Genomic DNA, 20,383 nt, shown 5'->3' with positions numbered 1-20,383 from the left:
TAGCTAGTGGTGGGTTCACACAATTGTTAAGTCAAAACCAGTCAAATCACCTACTGGTTTAGCATGATGTCAATCTACGAATTAGTAGGCTAGCGATTATAAGTATCTTTATCTTCAGAATTAAATTCCACGGTATTTAATGGAATTTATTCCTTAGAATGTGTCTTTTCTATTGGAAATTGCAGCTAAAGAAAGTATAAAAGGCATACAATTTTTTCACAATTGCCCCAAAACTAGCCATTAACATAGGCACTCTAACTCTACTAGATTCCAGCAATGAGTTAAAAGTCTTGATTAACTCCAGATAACATGACTGTGGACTTCCTGGTACAAGAGAAGAAGCAATTGTCTGAGCAGAAAGAAGGATGTAAATCAAATACAGGCAATCCTTGACTTACAACAGTTCATTTAGTGGCCATTAGAAGTTACAATGGCACTGAAATATGTGACTTATGACCATTTTTCACACTTATGACCATTGCAGCATCCCCATGGTTACATGATTTACATTCGGATGCTTCCAACTAGTTCATATTTATGATGGTTGCAGTGTCCTGGGGGTCATGTAATCAGCATTTGTGATCTTCTGACAAGCAAAGTCAACAGGGAAGCCAGACTCACTGAACAACAGTGTTACTAATTTGACAACTGAAGTGATTCATTTAACAAATTTGGCAAGGAAAGTCATAAAATGGGGCAAAACTCACTTAAACAAATTTCTCACTTAGCAACATACAGTAAATTCTGGGCTCAGTTATGTTCATTGAAAGCACTACCTGTAAATAAGCAATACTGAAGGATTTAGTTTGACTTGTACATTATTGTGAACTCAATAGGCAAACCACAACTTGAAATTGTTGCAGTTGTTTAGAAATATTTCATCTGAATTTGACTTTCTTGGAAGAAAAGTCTGATAGGCACTGGCATGATTACATTTTTAATCTATTCCTTCCCAAAAACCAATCAATTATACATGCCGCATGAAGAACATCTGAAGATGTTCTTTAGACAACTTAGAACTATGCCGCCTTCGGTCTGACCTAAGCGTAGTACATAAAATTAGCTGCTGCAATGTCCTACCTGTCAATGACTACTTCAGCTTCAACCACAACAATACACGAGCAAATAATAGATACAAACTCAAGGTAAACCGCACCAAACTCGATTGCAGAAAATATGACTTCAACAACAGAGTGGTCAATGCCTGGAATGCACTAACTGACTCTGAGGTTTCTTCCCCAAACCCCCAAAACTTTCAAATTAGACTGTCTACTGTTGACCTCACCCCATTCCTAAGAGGTCTGTAAGGGGCATGCATAATTATTTATTTATTTTATTTATTTTGTCGCATTTCTATGCCGCCCAACTCCCAAGGGACGCATAAGCGCACCAACGTGCCTACCGTCTCTATCCTAATGTCCCTTTATTCATATCCATTTCATGTATCCATAATCATGTTTATACTTATATCTGTTATCTTATACACCCTTGACAAATAAAATAAATAAAAAAATAAAGTTAAAATAAAATAAAAAAGATTTTAAAAGCTAGGGTTTGTTCAACAGGATAAGGGTCTATGTCTGTAGACAATATCAAGTTGTAATTGAAAGACACACCTCCTATTAAGTCACAGCCAGGGAAACAAAATACATAGTAAGGTCTCAAATTGTCCTTCTCTAATCATCCACAGTTGCTTTTCATGCAGTTGTAGGAAAAGTCAAACAGCTGTGCTGGTACATCATTTTAAAATCACAATACTTTTAATCATGGCTTATTGATTAGCTGACTTACACTGAGCCATAAAATATAATTTACAAGCAGAATGGCTGGGTTCCCACAAGCTGATTCAGAGCCAAAGAAATGTTATTGTTTAAGATAAGACGGGAATCCAAATAATTGTAAAAATAAAATATTTTTTTTTAAAAAAAGGTTTCCTTTGCTTGTATTCTTTCTCTGCAGTTCTGTAACCATCAATACAATATTATGCCATATGCTAATAAATACAGGTTGTATCTGCCTGGAATGTCCTCTTAAAGTAATAAGCTATGTTTGCACAATAAACTGGCACATAGATGCTGAGCTTCTGCTCCCTATACAGCTATGCTGGCTGGAGAATTCTGGGAGTTGAAGTCCATAAGTCTTAAAGCTGCCAAGTATAAAGACCTCTATTCTAAAGAAGATCCCCAAAGGCTACACATACCTTGTGAAGCACATTTTTGAACCCCAGACTTAGGGTTGACTCTTCAGTTGTTTTGTTGCCAATTGTAATTAAGTCAATACATCATGGCTAAATTTGTCCCCCCCCCCACTTCTTTTATAGAATGCTCTTCAGATACAGTATGTTGGGTTACAACTTCCAACCCCCAATCCACCAAAGGTACTGGAACCTAAAGATTAAGGTGGTGGCCACTGTAGAATAGTAAAATTGGAGAATACTGTCTTGAAGAAAGTTGGTTTATACCCTTCCCTAATTTGGGAGAGATTTGAGTAGGAGTGGGCTGGTTTTCTTTAAGACTGAAATTTTATTCTAGGTGCAAAGCTTACTTGATTGGCCTAAGGAGAAGTTAAACACCTGCCTTTCCTTTTATAAACGATATCTGTTCAAAGCTGGTTTGGTGGTTCTTTCTGAAACTTTGGTGAGTTACTTGCATGAAAATCTCATATTGTGCTGATCTGAACTAAAAAAAAAAATGGGGGAAAACTTATATATTCTTTTGTTTGTGCTTGATTTTTAAACAAATTGCAATTTAATTTGTGGGGTTTTTTTTTCCTTGTTTATTCAGCTGAAAATATTATCTAAAAGAACATTTAATTGAACTTGGGGTTCCCATTAAAAATTAAAATGGAAAGGAAAAAGAGACTGTGAGAGAGAAATTTTGGGGGGAAGTTAACTTGGATAAAAGGTTAACTTGCAGGTTCACCTAGTAACAGGATAACTTGGATACCATTGCAATAGATTGTGTCAGGGACCTAAGACTTTTACCCAAAGTTTCGAAATGTGGATATTTGACCTTTGGAAGTAGTTATTTTCAAAATATTCATTTGAGATAATCTCTTTTAAAATGTATTAAGAAGTGAGAGCATGGTTTTTCTCAAGAAATGTTTTATAACGTTACCTTGAAATGGTTTTACGGTATTTTATTCCTGAACTCCATTGTAGTTGTACTCTTATGTATTATTTGCAGGTGAGTAAGATGAGCCTAAGACCCAAAGGTGCTTTTTCAAGAGGCAACTGGACTTCCTTGTTTTTCTTTGAAGACATTTCGCTTCTCATCCAAGAAGCTTCTTCAGTTGCCTCTTGAAAAAGCACCTTTGGGATAACTATGACCTGGGTGACTGAGAATCTCCATAGACACGAGCCTAAGACATTTAGCCACTGAAAATAAATCTACACTGCTTTTGCACAACTCAAACTGCAATTAAATTCCCAAAGAAGCAAGTTGGGGTGCTATTTCTCACAGCTCTGAAGCTTTTGCAATACATTTTGAATGGTACATCTGCTAACTGTCCAGAATTTACACAGTCTCTTGTCTTTGTCTTTTGAAGAGGATCTTCCTTGAAGCAATGGCCTTGGAAGCCAGTTCTGCTACCAATGAGAGTTTTTGCTCTGAAAAGCCTGTTTGTGTAATCTGGGGTAAGAAATGTTTTCTCTGGATTTGATCTAAACCAGAGGTCTTCAAACTTGGCAGCTTTAAGACTTGTGGACTTCAACTCCTATGCTGGCTGGAGAATTCTGGGAGTTGTAGTCCACAAGTCTTAAAGCTGCCATATTTGAAGACCTCTGATTTAAACTAAGCCATCCACAGGAGAAAATGAGTTGGCCAACTAACTTTCTAACATCTCCTTTTTCTGTTCAGGATGTCAACTCAACAGGGAGAATCCAGTCTATACATTTGATACTCCAGAAGAGTGGTCCTGTGAGCAGCAGTTAGCTCTAAGAACAGTAAGTGAATAGCTGGTCTTTTGTTTAAAGGAGATGAAATCCAAGGGGTTGGAGGCAGTGGTGAAATCCAATTTTTTTTTTACTACCGGTTCTGTGGGCATGGCTTGGTGGGCATGGCGTGGTGTGTGTGGCTTGATGGGCATGGTATAGAAAGGATATTGCAAAATTTCCATTTTCACCTCACTCCAGGGGAAGGATACTGCAAAATCCCCATTCCCTCTCCATTCCTGGGAGAAGGATATTGCAAGGTCTCCATTCCCATCCCACTCTGGGGCCAACCAGAGGTGCCATTTGCCAGTTCTCTGAACTACTCAAAATTTCCACTACTGCATCTCCAGAACCTGTCAGAACCTGCTGGATTTCATCCCTAGTTGGAGGTCAAAATGTTCTTCACCAGTCCCTCTGCTTCACATCTATTTTCTTCTCACTGCCTCCTACATCAGTGGTTTTCTTTTCCGCTGCTAATATCAAATTACAATGGAATGCAAAGCGTTGAAATAATTTTGGGGCTTATATTTTAACAGCTTAGTTTCATAGCATTCCATTAAAAAAAAGTTATCAATTTGGGGCATTTTGAATACTGAGTTATAGTTTCCTCCTTCAAAAGACTGTGGGTGAGGAGTTTCTATGTTTGTGAATCTCCAGAGAAAAATTACAGATATGAAAGTCAGGTTTTTAACTCTTGCATAGGTATAAGGCTTAGTGTGCAATTTTTCTTTAGATTTCTTTATGGAATATATGTGGGATGCATGTAGACACACAATGAGGAAAATCGATAGCGTAGAAATACTGTAAGCAGTAAATAAACATTTTTTTCTTAATCATAACCAATCATAACCAGTTCCCCAATTCAAATGGTTAGGAATATTTCTGCCTTATTTACAAAATTCAGTGGTGTATAACTGTATAAAAAGTCTTGCTAAGAGTTTATATTGTGCGGTAATGATACAGTGGAATGGTTTGCTTAATAAAACTTTTCCTGTTGGTTAATGACTGCAATAAAGTTATTTTTTAAAGCCATAGTGGTGCAGAGGTAAGCATGCAATATTGCATGCTAACTCACTGCTCACTCTAGGAGTTCAATCCTGACCGGTTTAAGGCTGATTCAACCTTCCATCCTTCTGAGGTCAGTAAAATGAGGTCCCAGATTATTTGGGTCAATATGCTGACTCTGTAAACTGCTTAGAGAGGGCTGTACAGCACTATGAAGCAGTATAAAAGTCTAAGTGCTGTTGTTATTTGAATTAATATAAACCTTAAACATTGGTTTATACATTAGAACAGAGGTCTTCAAACTTGGCAGCTTTAAGACTTGTGGACTTCAACTCCCAGAATTCTCCAGCCAGCATAGCTGGAGAATTCTGGGAATTGAAGTCCACAAGTCTTAAAGCTGCCAAGTTTGAAGACCTCTGCATTAGAATGACACAAGTTTATGCAACATATTAAGTCAAAACTTCAGTCAACTCATCCTCAGAAGCTATACATCTAGGATTTATGAGGGCTAAACTGGACTTATTTCTTGGTCAGAGAATGTCGGGGGTGAGAAACTGTCTCCAGAACACTTTATTCAGAAATAATGAGGGTCCTTAAGATATTGTTAGCCTTGGTGACTCTGCTTTTCTTTCAAGTAGATCTGCCTTGGGGAAAATGCCAAGGATGAATTCCATGTTGTAGAGATCTTGCCGCCAAAGAGTAGCACCAATTCTACTCCAGTGCGTATTGCAACCTTGAAACTTTCTATACTTCCAATGGTGAGTGATATCATAATCACTATTTTTTTAGAATTTCTCATTTGGTAGATCAATCGAAACACCTTCTTTTCCTCTAAAGTTTTCTAGCATCCATATTTGTACTCTTTAAAACATTTATCTTGTGTAGTTCAGCTATAGTGCCTCTTTTACCTCATCCAATAGATGCAACAGTAGACTTTGCTAGCCACTGTTCAGTCAGATACATATTAACAGAATTGGAAGGGACCTTGTAGGTCATCTAGTCCAATCCACACCCAAGCAGACCTTACACCATTTCTGACAGATGTCTCTTCTTGGAAGCTTCCAGTGATGAAGCTCCCACAACTTCTGAAAGCAACTTCTGTTCCATTGGTTGATTGCTCTCATTGTCAGAAAATTTCTCCTCATTTCCAGGTTCAATCTCTCCTTGTTCAGTTTCCATCCATTATTCCTTGTCTGGCCTTTGGGTGCTTTGGAAAATAGCTTGACCCCCTCCTCTCTGTGGCAGCCCCTTAAATATTGGAACACTGCTTTCCTCCCCTGGTCCTTCTCTTCACTGCAACCGTTCACGTATGTTTTAGCCTCCAGTCTCCTAATCATCTTGGTTGATCTTCTCTGCACTCTTTCTAGAATCTCAATATTTTTTTTATAGTGTGGTGACCAAAACTGGATGCAGTAATCCAGGTGTGATTCTACCAAAGCTTTATAGAGTGATATTAGTACCTCCCTTGATCTTGATTGTATCCTTCTGTTAATGCAATTTAGGATTGCATTGGCTTTTTTGGCTGTCAAGTTAGTATTAATGGTTTTTGTATTTTTGCTTAATTGAAATGTTGAATAGCTTCTCAGACTATGAATTTTTATGTTCTCTAGGCTACTCTAGCAGGGCTTGATTTGACTCCTCCCATCACATTTAGGCTAAAATCAGGATCTGGACCTGTGTACCTTGCTGGACAACATGTAACAGGTAAAATCCAAAGCCCTTGAGACAATCTGAAGTTGATCTTGGCTTCTATTAAGTGAGTCTTCAGATCAGCTCAAATATATATATATATATATATAGAGTATAAAATGGTTTGTCGTGAATGCGACGGCTTGAGGGCTCCTGGATTGGAGCTGAAAGGCGAAAGGGAGCAGAATGTCCCCTCCCACATGCTGAGGTGTCTCGATAGAAAAATACTTAATCTTTCCCCTGGCTCAAGCTGATGAAGGGAGGAGAACTTGTGGCTCAGAGGGTTAATTCAACTGCCTAACATGCAGGAAGCCCAAGTTTGAATCCGAGTAAGGGTATGGCTAGCTGATGAAAGCTAAAAAGCTTGAAATAGATCTATACTAGTTTCCCTTTATTTCTTTATCAGCAAAATATAAATTTGATTTATATACATACATTATATATATACATTATACACACACACACACACAAACATACACAGTATATATACACATACATACAAATATCCACGAAAACCTCAGAAAACATATATATATATTTTCTGCTGGTTAATGACTGCAATAAAGTGATTTGAATTTTGAAAACATATTTGTCTAATATGCTATCTATAGCTCCTTTGCTGATTGGTTTAAGACTCGGTTCATACATTGTATAGATATATGTTTGGATTGATTTGGGATTAATGTACTGTGGGAACTCAGCAACTGTAAATTAGAAACTATCAGTGAACTATAAACTATATGCTAATATATTTTATGAATAAAAAGTGATCATAGTTTTAATAACAAACCATGGCTGGTTGTAATCTACAAATCCAACTTGTGTGTTTATGCATGAAAACCAATGTAGTATAGTGGTTAAGGTGCTAGATTAGTAGCACATTTGAGTCCTCCTTTATATACAGAATCTGGAAGAGTGACTTCAGGATATTCACTTTCTCAGTTCTAGACTGTGGAAATATATATCCACCAACCCAGATTATATCAGCATGGGATATTGCAGTCAATAACAATCTAGAGACCTTCATCCAGTAATAGATTGGTTTGGGCTGAAGATATGTAATCCAGGCCTAGCAAAGATTTAATGCAAATATTAAATGCATGAACTTCAGCCCTTCCTCCCATTACCTTTGCTAGGAAAAATCTGCAAGAAAAATATCTAAACCAGATTTAGTTGAATCTTGCGCCTTATATTGGAACATCAACTATATTTAGTAGATTATTGTTTTTCAGCAGTTCTCCATGATTGCTGTAAAACTATAAATGGAAATGATTTGGCTGGATAAGGTATCCAAAAACAGAATCAAGCTGATTTAAATAATCATGTTGCTTTGCAAAAAGGGATTTATTGTGGATTGTGATCTGACAATTTAGGGGTTCACATGTGTGGTAGAAACAACTTCTAAACATCTGAAGGTCTGGATATCAACTTCCCAGCTTTAGTTGGTTTATTAGGAATGGCAAGTTCTCAGAACTGATTTCTGCATGTAGAATTGAAGACATGATAACAAAAAAATGCAGACTGAGTATAGCTAATCCTAAAGGTGTTTTTTTCAAGAGGCACTTTCTGGTTTTTCTTTAAAGACTTTTTGCTTCTCATCTCGTTCTTCAGCTCTGACTGAATGGTGGGGACTGGAAGGATTTATACTCCTTGCAGACAGCTGATTATTTGCATTCTTTTAGCGGGTCATTAAGGTCACCTGGAGGTTTATCTGTGTCATCAGAGTCACCTTAATGGTGCAAATGAGTGTGTGAAGCTTTCTTGGAACGGTTGAAAGGACTGTGTTGTAGACTGGAGATAGATGATGTCGTATCCCTCCCTCCCTCTCTGTTGAGAGAGGGTTGTTTAATTTTGACATAATAGCCTCTTTAACCCCTCTTTCAAACCAGCAGTCCTCTGTCCAAAATAGGGACTTTGCTGTCTTCAAAAGAGTGCCATTTGTCTTTTAAATGCAGATGGACTGCTGAATCTAATCCTGATACGTTTGTTCTTTTATTTTGTGCCATGTGTTTATGGAGTGGTTGTTTCGAAACAAACTCTTGAAAAAAGCACCTTTGGGACAACCATGACCTGGATGACTGAGAATCTCCATAGACATTTAGAGTTTACTAATGTTCCATTTCATACGTCCTTTAAAGAAAATTGTCTCTTGCTGCAGTCAAGGCTGTTTTCATAAAACTAGCAACATCTATAGCTCAGTTTATTCTTGCAGTTGGCTTGCAGTGGAATGGAGATGAGGATCAGGGGAGAGAGTCTTCTTCTTCATCATCACAGCAAAGTGATGACTCAGAAACCTCTTCCACGGAAGAATCGCCTGTAAAACCTGTGAAACGTCCATCCAGCAAGCATGTGCCTTCAACCAAGAAGGGACAAGAGCCACCTGTTCAGGAACCAACTCTGGTAAAGCTAGGAAGAAACAATTAGATTCTAATGCACAAGTTGGCAGCCTATAAATTGATTCAGCTGTTTTTCATATAAGAGGCCTTCATCCTGCAATGGATAAACAATGGCTAAAATGATGGTGATGATTTTATATATCTCGATCTACCTATGTACCTATGTATGTACCTCTCTGTCTCTGTCTCTGTGTCTCTGTGTCTCTCTCTCTCTGTGTCTCTCTCTTTCTCTTTCTCTGTCTTTCTGTCTCTTGTCTCTTTCTTTCTTTCTCTGTCTCTCTCTCTCTTTCTTTCTCTTTCTCTCTGTCTCTCTCTCTGTCTCTCTCTCTCTGTCTTTCTTTGTCTCTCTGCCTCTCTGTCTCTGTCACTCTCTGTCTGTCTCTCTGTCTGTCTCTCTCTCTGAGTGTCTGTCTCTCTGACTCTCTCTGTCTCCATATCTCCATCTCCTCCTCCTCCTCCTCCTCCTCCTCCTCCTCCTCCATCATCTATCTCTCTATCTCTGTCCACATACAATGGTTAAAATGATGATTTATATCTAAAATCATCATTTTAGCCATTATTTAGCCATTGACTACACAGGTAATCCTTGATTTACAACTTACAATGGCACTGAAAAAGTGACTTATGATCATTTTTCACACGTATGACAGTTGCAGCATCCCCATAGTCATGTGATCAAAATTTGGATGTTTGGCAACTGTCTGGTATTTATGATGTTTGCAATGCCCCAGGATCATGCTGTTCTCTTTTGTGACCTTCCAACAAGTAAAGTCAATTGGGAAGGCATTTAACAACTGTGTTACTGACTTAACAACTGCAGTGATTCAGTTAACAACTGAGGCAACAAGGTTGTAAAATGTGGCATAATTCAATTAACAACTTTCACACTTAACAACAGAAATTTTGGGCTCAACTGTGGTTGTAAATTGAGGACTACCTGTGTATAGTTAGAGGACCTGAAATTGAGGAAGACGCATACCACCCATAAGGGTGAGAACGGAATGTTTAATATATAATTTATATGAAATAACCCTGTGACCAGTGGTAGGATTCAAGTAATTTAACAACCGGTTCTCTGCCCTAATGATTTCTTCCAACAACCAGTTTGCCAAACCGCTCAGAAAGTTAACAACCGGTTCTCCCGAAGTGGTGCGAACTGGCTGAATCCCACCACTGCCTGTGACCCACTGAATGATCCTTGGACAGAATGCAGTCTGATGTGACCAGAATGAACATTAAATTTTAGGCTGAACTATTTTTTTTACCTCAATGCTGAATGATCATGTGATCATCTAAGACAAGTATATCTCATACATAGAAAAATAATTATACTGGTAAATAAACTCCAAGTCAATATTTACTTACCTGAAAGGATAAACAGAAGGATCATAGGCAAACAAAACAGTGGGAGCAAGAGAGACTTCTGACTTCCTGTAGGCTTCCCCAGTGACTTTGCTAGTGGGAAGCTGTCAAGAAGCATCAGAAGCAGTAGTGGGTTTCAAAATTTTTTACTACTGGTGCAGTGGACATGGCTTGGTGGGCGTGGCAGGGGAAGGATACTGTAAAATCCCCATTTCCTCCCGATCAGCCAGGACTCGGGAGGCAGAGAATAGATGGGGATGGGGCCAGTCAGAGGTGGTATTTACCGGTTCTCCGAACTACTCAAAATTTCCACTATTGGTTCTCTAGAACTGGTCAGAACCTGCTGAATACCACCTCTGATCAGAAGTCATGATCATATGACTGCAGGGATGCTGCAATGGGCACAACTTGTCCAACAAGTGAATAAAACTCATCTGAACATTGTGGAAATTTCAGTTCTGCAGGAGTAATGGCTCTCAGATTTTTTTTAATGCATTCTTTAATTTAACAGATTTTGATTAAAACATTGTTGCGGTATAATGCACTCAAGTACCCAAAATTCAATTATGTGACTGTGTGTGTGTGTGTGTGTGTGTGTGTGTGTGTTTGTTGGCAGCTATTGTAACTTTGAAATTGGGTTGTAAGTAGCTTTAGTGGAGTCTGTTGTAACTTAAAATGGTTGCTTGAGTGATCGATTGTACGTTGAGGACTCCTGTTTTAAATGTCCATGAGTGGCATCTCTATGCCCATGTAACTGTGAATGCCTTGGCTTTTTCCTACAGACAAAAAAAGCAAACAGAGGAAGGAAGCCTACTGCTAAGGGGGAACTGCGGCTTTAAATTCCTGCAGAAGGTGAAATAGATGTGGCTTCCTTGAACCCATTTGATGGAGATGGAGACCCTTTTCTAATCCAAAGAGGTTCTCTGTAGAAGGAGCTTCTTCCAGTATTTATTTTCACAAGTCATTCACTTGGATATGGGCACTTTATCCCTAAACAAAAACCTATAAGATGAAACCTTGTTTTCAAACCTTTGAATTTCTGGAAATTAGAAGTTTTTTCTCCTAACAGAAAATGAATGGTTATAAAAACAATAATGTGTGCATGATTTAGGAATGGTCAAACCTCATTTTCAACTTCAGGAACTGTACGAGAAGCCATTAGAAAGTAAAATATGTATCTTCTTCTACTTTTGCTTCTTCCGTGCGATCTAAATTTGACCAGTAGAATAAGTTGGCAAGATCTGAGCTGCAAAATGGAACCAGTGCAATGGAGGAAAAAGAATGCTATAAACCAGTAGAGTTTTGGCAGAAGGACACAGATTGATGCATTTGGAAAGGGACATATGTCACTATGTTCTTGTAAAAGAATTAAACATTCACATCAATATGGTTTGTGGCCTTTTTTTTGAGGGGGCAAAACTCTGAGAAAGATTAATGTAAATATTTATATGTTTTTGAGTGGAAAAAGCTAGACTTTCAGCCACAGCAGGAATGAGGATGATAGGATAAGAATACATTCTATGGAGACGTTCAAGGATACCCATTTCAACCATGAGTTTCAGAGAACCAAGGACCCCTCATAAGACAGAGAATTTTTCTGAAATGTGCTACTTTTTACCTCAGATCATTCAAACGCTGTTAACTGGGCAATTTGAAGGTATAAGTTGGGCACAATATAGTCTTCAATTGCTTTGGAAAAGGTTCAAGTGTAAACATAAGATACAATTTTATCAATATGAATACAGTATCTCTGGGTGAGTCTAATTTTAATGTATTTTCCAGTTGATTAAGAAAGGTTTCATAATGTCTTGCTCAAGCATTCAGGTGTAGCCTACAATGAGGCACAGAACATACTGCACCAGGCTATGGCTGATTCTGGACAAAATGAAATGTGAAAGACAAAAATTAATCTCAGATAAATGGGGGTGGATAACAGTACCGTTATCTCACATTTAGTTGTCCCACATTGAATTGTCCCACATTGAGTTGGCTGTGCCAAGCTGTCTCATTCCACCTAGAGGGTGCCATCCCAATGATATCATTCACTTAACAACCGCAGGGATCTAATGTCTCAGATATCAGCTAAGAATGATCTACACTGTGGCGCAGTAATACTATCATCCCATCCAGTGGTGGGTTTCACTTACCTTTGCTACCACTTCGCTTGCGTGCATGTGCTCGCTTCGCTCACTTGTGCACCACTTCTGCGCATGCACAGAACATATTTGATGATATCTGGGCAGGTGGGCAAGCCTTCTGCTGCTGCTACTACCAGTTCGCCCGAATGGGGGCAAACCAGTAGCAACCCACCACTGATTCCATCTCTCCAAGTGCCACAGATTCTGCAATACATTTAAAACTGGGCTGTGCACTTTCTATTGGCTTCTAGGCAGTGGTGGGATTCAGCCAGTTCTCACCACTTCGGGAGAACCGGTTGTTAACTTTTTGAGCAATGTGGCAAACTGGTTGTTGGAAGAAATTATTAGGGTAGAGAACCGGTTGTTAAATTACTTGAATCCCACAACTGCTTCTAGGAGATGTTCCACATTGCGGATTCATGTTCAGTCTGTTATTGACGAATGCTTAAAATGATAAGAGTGCAAGAACAAACCAAAATAATGTAAAAATTATTAGAATATTCTGAGCCTACAAAAATAAATGGAAGGTTGAATTTTAAAATGGAGGTTAGCTGTTGGAGGCCACCATTTGGAGAGGAAAAGCAGCAGAATAGCGAATAGAAGAAAGAGAATTTTTCTTAAATATGCTCCTTTTTGCCTTAGTTCATCTTTCTGCTGTTCATATGTTGATTTCAAGGCATATTTTTGGTCCAAGAAAATCTCCAATTGCTTTGAAAATGATACAAATGTATCATAAGAAACACAGAATAGAGAAGACGAGTCCTACCAGAACTTGAGTCTTACCAATAGGAGCATAATATCTGTGACTGAATCCAATTTCAGTGCATTTTCTGGTTGATTAAGAAGTTTTTCCTAATGTCTTACTCAAGCATTCAGGTGTAGCATACAATGAAGCACAGAACATACTGCACCTGGCTATTGCTTCTTCTTGGTCATAAGATTTTTATTGTAATATTGGAGCACTTATAACACCACCTTGGTTATCCAGAGAACTTACATCCATCTGTGACTTGCCCAGAAAGTACATCTGTGTGAGTTGTAGTACTGACTTCAATAACAGGTTAGGATCATCTTCATCAATTCTATCAAAGTTCCATCAAAATCTTTCATCTTATTTCAGAGCAACAAGTGCTGGAAGAAAAGAAACCATGGGAAAGATTTTGTGGTTCTCCATTGCCATCCTTCTGTGCTCTGCCTTCAGTGAGTAGCCAAAATTAGACCTATGAGCAGTATTGCCACAATAAGTGTATTTTTGGGTACTGTACTCCCTTTGTTTTGTCCATGATTGAGCCATAAACCAAGTGTCCCACTGCTTCTAAGTGAGTGTATGTTTCCTGAAGGCAGGGTGGGGGTGGGGGGTGGGGGGTGAGGGAGTAGGTCCCATATTTTTAATTGTTTGACAGTTGTAATGTGACTTAATTGATGGGAAGTTTCCACTCAGTTCTACAGCTTAAAAATGAGTAGAAAAAAGTGGTGGAGATCAATCCTTTACTTCAACGTCTGATGAGTACAACCAGAAATGGAACAACAACAAAAAAACTTCAGAGTTACAGTTGAGAGTCCAGAGCTTTTAAGCCCTGTTGGAATCACCACAATTTATTTTTTTTGTTAAAACATGCTCACCATAGCAAAATACACAGTTGAATATTTCAGTTCCATAAAGTGAAACTGCTCTTGAAGAGCAAGTGAGGCTTTAAGTACCATGGTAATCTGACACTACCCAGTTTAAATATCAGGGAAATGAATATTCTTTAATTTATAGCTATAGTAATTAATTATATTGATACATCCTAGATTTTGTTGCTTCTCTTTTCAACAGCTGAAGGTCTTACCTGTTTTAAATGCTACCGTTATAAAGTGGGAGTTGGCTGTAGGAGTGCACCTCAAACAACTTGTATTGCTGAACTAGGTCAAAAGTGTAAAATTATAAACACTTTTTTAGGTATGTATGCTTCTACTTAAAATATGATATTATTCAGATAAAACTATTCTCTCTGTGGATGTCACACAGTTTCCAATTAAAATACAGTAGAGCATTTATGACACCCTTGTTTTTCTGTGCTCTGGATAGAGAAGAACATAGATAGGGGGTGTGTAGTTTCTAGCTATCAAATACATTCCGTTTTTACAGACTGTCTCAATTTCCAGATTTCTCATGCAATTTGGGGTGTGGATATTAATATCTTGGGGGATACCTGAAAGGGGAAAGCTATTCTATTCTTGGATATGTTCCAGAGGAATTGTTGTGCAATCAGTAATGTGGATATGCTAATCTATTTTCTTCTTTAACAGAAGGAAGAATGAAAAATATAGTTATGCTAGGATGCTCTGAGCCTGGTGAGGAATGTGATGAGACTGTCCACCATCCAGAGGGTCCCATTGATACCATATGTTGTAACGCTAATCTTTGCAACATGCCATAAAAAATAGCAACCTATCATGTTCCAGCATCACCACCAATTCAGGACATATTTTTCTCTACCTTTTTCAATTGTTTTTTTCTTTCTTTCTCCAAGCTTCTAAAGGCTATGGTGCAGAAAATGGTCTGATCAGTCCCTTGCTTTAAAGATGTGGTGGCTGTTTGGATTGTGATTGTAGTATTGTAGGCATTTACTAGTTCCAGTGAAGAAGCATAAATTGTGAATGGTGTGATCTTTCAGTGTGTGCTTGTTCATTCTTCTAAATGCTTGTTCTCCTCTTTTACCAAGGAGATATGTATGTATTAAATTATGGAACTAATAATAAAATATGTCACATTTCCAGCAATCAAATATTTAATATAGATTGGCCTATCAATATTAAATGCTGACAACTGCAAAATGGAAATCACAGATGTCAGATATATAGATAATAGATTATTTATCTATCCATCACTTCAATAAACAGTGCATGTGATTTTAAACTGCTCCAGAATGATGCACAAAGAAATTACTTTTGGGGATCGATTGGAGAGTTTCTGTGATTTTTGATGAGGTTAAGATAGATGCCAGCAGAATCTATTCGGGGTCAACATCCATGTTGCAGTACAGCACACATACTCTTAACTCACTTTTTTGGTATGGTTAAAAATGGGGCAGATTTCTTCCATATTCCAATTCTAATGGGATAGAATCCTTTCTGAAAAGTTCCTGGGGAATCGGATCTAAATGACCCACATTCATCCAACTATTTCACTGAGACTTTGAAGGGATGAGTGTTGCAAAATAGAGATATCCCTTCCAATGTTGCAATTTCTTACAGTATTGTTTCTAATACTGTATTAGAATATGATACAGTAGTATTCTATAATAAATTAGATTATTATCCTATGAGAAAGTCAGGACAAAATGTTTTCTCCATCTCAAATGCAGCTGGCTGTCCTTCATTCATCACTGAGCAGCCATAAATCCTTTTATCTTGGTTGCACCTCTACCCACTGGAGTTTAGGGCACTGCACACCAGAGCAAAACAAAGTACTGTCAAAAATGAATAATCCAAACATGCATAAAATGGTTATATAACGCATAAGAATCGTAATACGAGTAATAGACTTAAGTTGCAGTGCCAGAACACATTTCAAATGGCTTTGGTATCTTGAATGTGTTACTTTCTATCTCAACAACTTGAGACCTTGCACACTTTCCACAGGAATTCCATAACACAATGCCACAACTAAGGTCAGTTCAGCATAGATCATTTGCATTGGCTGGATCACAAGAAGAAGGCCACCAACATCACGTGTTGTCTTACCCCAATAGAGAAGGAATCATAGCATCCCGGAGGGTTTCTATAGCTGTCTGGCCATGGCCATCTTGCTCCGGTTAACTTCCCCCGGCCAACTCAAGATGGGACAACTCCCCATGGCCAACTTCCTGCGGACAGCTTCCCATGGGCTAATTCAATGCAGGATAACTGTACTGTACTTCTTCAATATTAGTGTGGAAATGCTGGAATAGAATCATTACAGAAAGGATGATAAAGGAGGGACAAAATGAAATGTGAAAGACAAAAATTAATCTCAGATAAATGGTGGTGGATAACAGTACCATTATCTCACATTTAGTTGTCCCACGTTGAATTGTCCCACACTGAGTTGGCTGTGCCAAGCTGTCTCATTCCACCTGGAGGGTGCCATCCCAATGATATCATTCACTTAACAACCGCAGGGTTCTAGTATCTGATTTAAGAATGATCTACACTGTGGCTCAGTAATACTATCATCTCATCCAGTGGTGGGTTTCACTTACCTTTGCTACCACTTCGCTTGTGCGCATGTGCTCGCTTCGTTCACTTGTGCACCACTTCTACGCATGCACAGAACATATTTGATGACATCTGGGCAGGTGGGCGAGCCTTCTGCTGCTGCTACTACCGGTTCACCCGAATGGGGGCAAACCAGTAGCAACCCACCACTGATTCCATCTCTCCAAGTGCCACAGATTCTGCAATACATTTAAAACTGGGCTGTGCACTTTCTACTGGCTTCTAGGCAGTGGTGGGATTCAGCCAGTTAGCACCCCTTCGGGAGAACCGGTTGTTAACTTTTTGAGCAATGTGGCAAACTGGTTGTTGGAAGAAATTATTAGGGTAGAGAACCGGTTGTTAAATTACTTGAATCCCACAACTGCTTCTAGGAGATGTTCCACATTGCGGATTCATGTTCAGCCTGTTATTGACGAATGCTTAAAATGATAAGAGTGCAAGAACAAACCAAAATAATGTAAAAATTATTAGAATATTCTGAGCCTACAAAAATGAATGGAGGGTTGAATTTTAAAATGGAGGTTAGCTGTTGGAGGCCACCATTTGGAGAGGAAAAGCAGTAGAATAGGGAATAGAAGAAGGAGAATTTTTCTTAAATATGCTCCTTTTTGCCTTAGTTCATCTTTCTGTTGTTCATATGTTGATTTCAAGGCATATTTTTGGTCCAAGAAAACCTCCAATTGCTTTGAAAATGGTACAAATGTATCATAAGAAACACAGAGTGGAGAAGAAGAGTCCTATCAGAACTTGAGTCTTACCAATAGGAGCATAATATCTGTGACTGAATCCAATTTCAGTGCATTTTCTGGTCGATTAACAAGTTTTCCCTAATGTCTTACTCAAGCATTCAGGTGTAGCCTACAATGAAGCACAGAACATACTGTACCTGGCTATTGCTTCTTCTTGGTCATAAGATTTTTATTGTAATATTGGAGCACTTATAACACCACCTTGGTTATCCAGAGAATTTACATCCATCTGTGACTTGCCCAGAAAGTGTGTGGTTGTAGTGAGTTGTAGTATTGACTTCGATAACAGGTCAGGATCATCTTCATCATTACAGATCAAAGTTCCACCAAATTCTTCAATCTTATTTTAAGGCAACAAAGGCTGGGAGGAAAGAAAACATGAGGAAGGCTTTGTGGTTCCTGATTGCCATCCTTCTCTGCTTTGCCTTGGGTGAGTAGCTAAAATTAGAGCTTTCAACAGTATTGCTACAATGGGTATATTTTTTGGGTATATTGTACTCATTTCCTTTATTTTGTCGATTTAGTTGAGCCATAAACCGAGTGTCCCGCTGTTTACAAGTGGGCACACATTTTCTGAAGAGTGGTTTATGTCCCATGTTTTAAATTTTTTGACAGTTGTAGCACCCAGAGCTCTTAAGCCCTTTGGAACCACCACAATATTTCTGTAGAAATATTTTGACCATAACAAAAAACTTTCTCACACGTACAAAGTTCAATATTCCACTGCCATAAAGTGAACTTGCACTTGAAAAGCAATCGCGCCTTAACATACACTGTGGTAATCTGATGCTTACTAGCCAATTTCAGTATCAGGGAAATGAACATAGGCTAGGAATGAAAAAAAGTTGACTGTTAACAATATTCTAAATTCTTTACATTTTCTTCACTTGTATATATAGTTCTCCATGTCATAACTGTTGGTGTTATTTCCATGAAGCCTTTAAGAAATATAATGCAAATCTAATCACTTTCCACTTGTACCCTGCCTTTCAGAAAGCTGCACAGTATTGTGGAATCACTGATCATCATCCGATATTACAAAACCTTGTTTATCTTGAACATTTGTTGCATTCTTTAAATATAGCTGTCCTTGTGAATGGAGGAAAGCCTCTCTCTCATTTTTTTTTTCAATTTCACTATTTTGCCTACAAGTTTATTGGTACCAACTACCTAGTTAAACTTTTGGGGAAATGCGAGGTAAAGAAATTTTGGAGCTGTGGAGATTAATTAAATTTATACAATCTATATCTTGGTTCTTCTTTTTCCAGAAGCTGAAGCTCTTACCTGCCACAAATGCAGATGATATAAGGTTGAATTTGATTGTGTCACTAAGAAAAAATCACCACTTTGCACTGCTAAACCAGGTCAAAAGTGTAAAATTGTGAAATCTTTTCTAGGTATGTATGTTTCTACTTAAAATCTGACATTACACAGATAAAAATATTCCTTCTGCACTGACACACACTTGTCAATTAAATATACAGTAGAGTATTTACAAACCTCTTGTTTTCTGTCCTTTGGGTAGAGAAGAAAGTAGAGAGGGGTATGTAATTTGTAGATTTGTTCTATCAAATGCAATACATTCCATTTTTATAGACTATCCCAATCTTGGTGGCCACTGTAAATTAGAGTCTCAATTCCCAGAATTTCCACCCACTAGATACCAATATCTTGGAGGTACTAAAAAGGGGAAAGCTATTCTAAGGAGGTTTCTTGGCTATGGTGTTCAGGGTTTGTTGTGTACCCAGCAATGTAGATTGTGCAACCAATGATGTAAGCGTACTAATCTGTTTTCTCCTTTTATAGATGGAACAATCAAAGGTGTAGTTAAACTAGGTTGTACAAAATCAATTGATGAATGTGGTCTGAAGGTTTTCAATATAACCATGGGCCCCGTGGAAACGACATGTTGTAATGACCGTGACTTCTGCAACACACCATAAACAAAGCAGTCATGGTGTTCCAACATCACCCTCAGTTCACCACATATTTTTCTGTACTACTTTTATGATTGTTTTTTCCCTTCTTCAAGCTTCTAAAGGCTATGCTGCAGAAAATTTACCGATTTAAAAATGTTGGATATTTTGGGATGTGGTTGGAGTACAGTAGATGTATTTTCTGGATCCAGTGAAGAAGCATGAATTGCAAAAGGTATAATCCTTCCATCTGTGCTCGTTCATTCTTTAGGCACTTGTTCTCCATTTTTATCAAGAATATTTGTCTGTTTGTCTGTCTGTCTTTCTGTATGTATGTATGTGTGTGTGCATATATATATATATACACACACACACACACATCAATGACAAAATATGACCCATTTCCTGCCATGAAATATTTAATGTAGTTTTGCTGACAACTATGCAACTATTAAATGCTGACAACTCCAAAATCAAATCACAAACATCTGTTTATCTGCCTGTCTACCAGTCTGCCATCTCCTCTCCTGCGCGAGCTGCATTGGTTCCCGGTGGATTTCCGGGTGCGCTTCAAGGTGTTGGTGATCACCTTTAAAGCGCTCATGGCTTAGGGCCAGGGTATCTACGGGACCGCCTTCTGCCACCATTTGCCTCCCACCGGCCAGTTCGCTCCCACAGAGAGGGCCTCCTCAGGGTGCCGTCGGCCAGGCAATGTTGGCTGGCGACCCCCAGGGGGAGAGCCTTCTCTGTGGTAGCACCTACCCTCTGGAACAATCTACCCCCAGAGATACGAGTGATCCCAGAACTCCGGACTTTTCGTCGGGCCCTTAAAATTTATTTCTTTCAGTTAGCCGGGCTGTCCTGATTTTAGGGTTAGTTTTTTAAAATTTTGATATGAATTTTAAATTGGAAATGTTTTAAATTATGGGCCAAATCTTATTTAATTATTTTAAAC

The 20,383-nt window shown here is 38.4% G+C and overlaps 1 protein-coding gene across 1 annotated transcript in view; it reads left to right on the top strand.

The window, feature by feature from the left end:
- Positions 1–3,564: 3,564 nt before the first annotated feature.
- Positions 3,565–20,383, top strand: part of NPM2 (nucleophosmin/nucleoplasmin 2) — a 59,431-nt gene continuing 42,612 nt past the window's right edge. Inside the window, exons 1-5 of the mRNA XM_034422008.3 lie at positions 3,565–3,634; positions 3,858–3,943; positions 5,575–5,694; positions 6,547–6,640; positions 8,838–9,025. Of these exons, the coding sequence (XP_034277899.3) occupies positions 3,565–3,634; positions 3,858–3,943; positions 5,575–5,694; positions 6,547–6,640; positions 8,838–9,025 (558 nt within the window). The remainder of the gene's footprint in view (positions 3,635–3,857; positions 3,944–5,574; positions 5,695–6,546; positions 6,641–8,837; positions 9,026–20,383) is intronic.

Source organism: Pantherophis guttatus, chromosome 9 (assembly GCF_059756535.1).
Source record: "Pantherophis guttatus breed Tessera chromosome 9, ASM5975653v1, whole genome shotgun sequence".
NCBI classification, from domain to species: Eukaryota; Metazoa; Chordata; class Lepidosauria; order Squamata; family Colubridae; genus Pantherophis; species Pantherophis guttatus.
The sequence above is the reverse complement of the archived record's forward strand: the minus strand, read 5'-3'. Positions and strand labels throughout refer to the sequence as shown.